The sequence below is a fragment of the Carlito syrichta genome, unplaced genomic scaffold (assembly GCF_000164805.1).
Source record: "Carlito syrichta isolate Samal-C Ts95f unplaced genomic scaffold, Tarsius_syrichta-2.0.1 Scaffold303059, whole genome shotgun sequence".
In the NCBI taxonomy this organism is placed as follows: Eukaryota; Metazoa; Chordata; class Mammalia; order Primates; family Tarsiidae; genus Carlito; species Carlito syrichta.
The window spans coordinates 40,368-45,352 of NW_007247155.1; the positions used below are offsets into that span (position 1 = coordinate 40,368).

The window sequence follows — 4,985 nt, forward strand, 5'->3', positions numbered from 1 at the left end:
CCACTCACCTCAGCCTCCCAAAGGCGCGGGATTACAGGCTGAGCCACCGAGCCTGGCCTTGGCCTCTTAAAGTGTGAGATCACAGACATGAGCTACCATGGCCAGCCTGAACATGTGTCTTGATAGAGTGTCTGGGTTCATTTGTGAAGAAGCTCTTAGAGAGGATGACCCCCAACTTGTCCCACTACAGCATCACTAAGGTTGTTCAAGGGAGGCCCAGAGGGGAGGCTTCTTCTCCTGGAGCAGCGCCTGGAGGAGCTGAGAAGGGAACTGCAGGGACTTCGGAGCCAGGTGCAGGAGCAGGCCCAAGCCCAAGCCCAAGCTCAAATGCAGACAGGACCAGGAAAATACAGTGCTACGAATGGTCTTCATCGGGAGCTGCAGACTGAGTAAGTGATGGTCAAGACCTTGCCTTCTTGAGGTCTTTTGAACTCTTGGCATTCTGTGAGGCTAGTGGCCTCCTCACTCTAGATTTGTTGATTGACTCTAGAATTACATTGCTGTCATTCTTGCAGGCGGCAACTGCTGTGGGAGGATTCAGAGATTTTGCGAGAAGAACTGAAATTGCTGCGGGACCAGCTGAGTAAGTAAAAGATTGGGGGCGAACATGTATTCTTGTCCCCTTTTCTGGAAAACCTTGCTCTTCCATTAAGTGGACATAGCTCTGACTGACTGAGCTACTGAGAAATCTAGCCAAGTGTTTTGTCTTGCCCTTTGCCTCTCATGGAGTGAATTTAGTCTCTCCAGTGAGGTTGGAGAGATGCTTCTATCTCAGTTTCAACACCAGGCTGGTCACAAGGCAGTGGGGAAGGAAAGAAGTTGGGTAACAGCTCCCTTACATTCTCTCTCATCTGTAGGCCACCACCAGGAGCTGCTGCTGAAACAGATGGCTGAGGGGCGGCTGGGTCCAGCTCGCAGTTGGAAGGTAAGACCAGGATTGAACTTGATTCTGCATTTTTCTTCATGAAGACCCTGTCCTTTCTCTGTATAGCCTGTTCTCTTGTCCCCATCTCTTGCTCGCTCTTCTCTGTGCTGATTTCCTCTCTCCAAAGCTAGTCTTTCCAATCATTCTGTTCCAGGCCATGAGAAACTGTCCTTGCTCACATGAAGGTTCCAAGTGTACTGAAGAGACAATCATGGGGAGGGGGAGGGAGAGGCTTGGTCGTATCTGAGCTCATGGTCTAGCAGATGTTGGAGCAGCTGCAAAATGACCAGGAGGCTGCCAGGACAGAGGCTCAGGATTCCCGGCGGGAGCACAACCTCACAGGTCAGAGGGTATGGGCGCTGTGGCAATGGAGGGGTTTTTGTCTCACAAGTTAGGCACTGGGGACCAAAGTTCGACAATCCTAGATTTGTCCTGGGATAGTAGGGGCGGCATGAGTACCTGTGATGTAGCCCATACGGGCCTCATTGGACATTCTTTACTTGATACAGAGTCAATGAGGTATCTTTTTGTATTTGGGTGATAAAGTAGGAGGAGACCAGAGTACCAGCCTCGCCTCAGGAAGGGGGACAGTTCTGTGCTGGGAGGACCTCTTGACATCATCACCATCTCTGTGATTTTGTTCCCCTTTCCAGGACTTCCATTCATGTTCTCCAATCTAAGCTGCCCCTGGCCACTGTCTGACCATGTCTTTTTCTTCATCTAGCTCTGGAGTCAGTCTTCTGGATAGTAACATTAGATGAGAACTTTTATGGAAGCTAGGTGGGGATAAGGGAAGGTATCCTCTTTTAGGGGGACCCTGAATCTGAATGGTACTTAGATGCCAGCTGCTTAATTGTTTGGTACTGGGGTGAATAGAGTCTCTGCCTCTTTGGAAATTCATTGACTCCTGCTGCTACTTATCCCAAGGCAGACCTGTATGTCCCTCTCCATCACACAGGCCTAGGCCCTAGTTCTGTGCATATCACAGTGCTTGCTGGTGATTTGTCTTCTCTTTTCTTTTCCTTCCTCTTAGATTTCCAAAGGAGAAGCACCCTTTCTAACCTGGAGCCCAGCAGCTTTTGGCCCCATACCCAGAGTCTTGAGCAAGAAGACCTATTCCTTCAGGGCCCCAAGATGCTCCTGAGTGACCTGTAAGGACTTACAAGAGTAGTGGGATGAGGCTTCTTTGCCCATCCTCCCCTCCAAGGCCCTGTTTCTGGCTTTCCTGCCCTTTCACTCTTGATCTAGTTATCTGTCCTCTCTACTGAGGCTTTTCACTGCCTGCCCAACCTTGTTCTCCACCTGAAATAAAATGGTTTAACCCTCCTTGATGCATTTTCTATGAATTAGCACCCACATGGGATAGACTCAACTATACCCTTTCCTTTCTTCCTCTGTGCTTGACTGCTTCCTGTGATCTCTACCACTGAAATCCAAGTTCATAGACACAGCTGTACCTTCTGAGTACAAGCTCAGCTGAACTTGAAAAGAGATGGGAGCTTGCATTCTGGTGAGTAAAATGAGGTAGGACACTGCTCTGGGGCAGCATGCGGTGGGGATGCAGAGGAGGGCAAAGTATTCTGATGGGACCTGGACCTGGATAGTGGGGAGCTTTCTTTCTTCATACCCAGCTTCTGTCTCTTGAGGCTTACTCCAGCCTTTCCACGCTTCCTTATCCTCAGCATACCAGCCTGCATTTCTGCAGCAGCCTCCTTCCTGATCTCTCTTCTTTCAGTCTTTCTACCTCAAATCCAGTGACTTTAAGGATGTTTTGAGGCCGGGTACAGTGGCTCATGCCTGTAATACCAGCACTTTGGGAGGCTGACGTGGGAGGACTGCTTGAGCCCAGGAGGTTGAGACTGCAGTGAGCCATGGTCACAGCACTGCACTCAAGCCTGGGTGACAGAGTGAGACCCTGTCTAAAAAAAAAAGAACTTTTTGACTGTGACCTCCAGTAAGAAATACAATTTATGGGCCAGGTGCGGTGGCTCACACCTGTAATACCAGCACTTTGGGAGGCCAAGGTAAGAGGATTGCCTGAGCCCAGGAGTTCGATACCAGCCTGGGCAACTTGGCTAGACCTTGTTTTTACAATAAATAAAAAAATTAACTGAGTGTGGTGGCACTTGCCTGTAATTCTAGCTACTTGGGAGGCTGAGGCAGAAGGATTGTCTGAGTTCAGCAGGTCGAGGCTGCAGAGGCCATGAGCTGTGTGACTGTACTCCAGCCTGAATGTCAGAGTGAGACTCTGACTCAGGAAAAAAAAAGAAGCCGGGCTTGGTGACTCAACCTGTAATCACAGCACTTGGGGAGGCTGAGGCAAGTGGATTGCCTGAGCCCATGGGTTCGAGACCAACCTGGGCAACTTGGCGAGACCTTATCTCTACAATAAATAAAAAAATTAGCCGGGTGTGGTAGTGCACGCCTGTAGTTCTGGCTACTTGGAAGGCTGAGGCAGAAGGATCTCCTGAGCACAGCAGGTCGATGTTTGGGTGACTGTGAGCGTGCCACTGCATTCCAGCCTGGCCTACAAAGTGAGACTCCAGCTCAAAAAAAAAAAAGCCAGACAGTTTATGTTGCGACCAAGTAAATATATGTGTAGATCTAGTAACTGAAAAATTTCACAATTATTATTAGCGTAATGTACTTTGATATTTTCTGTTACATTTCACTAAGAAGTCTTGTGGCTAATGATTTTGATCCTTTAGCCACTCAGTTGCTCTCTGCAAATACATTTGATTCTTTTTTTGAGTTGGAGTCTCACTCGGTTGCCCAGACTGGAGTGCAGTGGCCGCTCCCGGCCACCGCAGCCTTGCCTGCTGGGCTCCGGCGATTCTTCCACCTCAGCCTTCTGAGTAGCTGGAATTACAGTCATGCGCTACCATGCCCGGCTGATTTTTTCATTGTAGAGATGGGGTCTCGCCTGCCCAGGCGGGTCTCGAACCCGCGGGCTCAGGCAATCCACTCACCTTAGCCTCCCAAAGGCGTGGGATTACAGGCTGAGCCACCGAGCCCAGCTACATTTGATTCTTGAGCAACACATATTTGAAATGCACAAGTCCACTTATATGCAGATTTTCCCCCCCCCCGACCAAACAGATGACAAGTACGTATTCAGCTGGGCATGTTGGCTTATGTATGTAATCCCAGCACTTTGGGAGGCTAAGGTGAGAGGATTACCTGAGCTCATGGGTTTGAGACCAGCTTGGGCAACATGGTAAGTCCTCATCTCTACAAGAAATAAAAAAATTAGCCAGGCGTGGTGGCGCACACCTGTGGTTCCAGCTACTTGGAAGGTGGAGACAGAAGGATCACCTGAATACAGCAGGTAAAGGTTGTGGTGACCGTGAGTGTGCTACTGCACTCCAGCCTGGGTGACAGAGTGAGACTCCAACTAAAAAAACAAAAAGGCTGGGCCCAATGGCTCAAGCCTTAATCCCAGCACCTTGGGAGGCCAAGGTGAGGGAATTGCCTGAGCCCACAGGTTCGAGAACAACCTGGGTAACTTGGCGAGACTTCATCTGTACAATAAATCAAAAAATTAACCAGGCATGGTAGCACACACCTGTGGTTCCGACTACTTGGAAGGCTGAGGCAGAAGGATTGTCTGAGCCCAGCAGGTTGGCACTGGAGTGGTTGTGAGTGTGCCACTGCATTCCAGACTGGGTGACGGAGTGAGACTTAAAAAAAAAACAAAACATATATATATATACACACACACATACACACACACACACATACATATATATATAGTATTCCAGATATGTAAGACCTGTGTTTGTGAAAGGCTGACTTTTTTCTTTTATTTATTTAATTTATTGATAGATTTTTGAGTTGGAGTCTCACTCTGTTACCCAGGCTGGAGTGCAGTGGCACACTCATGTTCACCGCAACCTTGACCTGCTGTGTTTAGGCGATCCTTCAGTCCCAATGCTGAGGATAAAGAATTGAGGAGGAGCCACAGGCTCCGTGGCTCAGCCTGTAATTCCACGCCTTTGGGAGGCTGAGGTGAGTGGATTGCCTGAGCCCGCGGGTTCGAGACCCGCCTGGGCAACTTAGC

At 49.2% G+C, this 4,985-nt stretch overlaps 1 protein-coding gene across 4 annotated transcripts in view; it reads left to right on the forward strand.

The window, feature by feature from the left end:
* The window catches only part of LOC103259912, a 5,075-nt gene extending 2,824 nt beyond the window's left edge, over positions 1–2,251 (forward strand). For 2 of the 4 annotated variants that reach the window (XM_008057565.2, XM_021712087.1), the window contains 5 exons: positions 191–389; positions 516–583; positions 858–925; positions 1,189–1,267; positions 1,959–2,251. In XM_008057565.2, the coding sequence (XP_008055756.1) occupies positions 191–389; positions 516–583; positions 858–925; positions 1,189–1,267; positions 1,959–2,080 (536 nt within the window). In that variant the 3' untranslated portion in view covers positions 2,081–2,251. Of the gene's footprint in view, positions 1–190; positions 390–515; positions 584–857; positions 926–1,079; positions 1,268–1,958 lie in introns of all 4 variants that reach the window. The other 2 variants (XR_504255.2, XM_008057567.2) reach the window with 2 other exon arrangements.
* Positions 2,252–4,985: the final 2,734 nt, after the last annotated feature.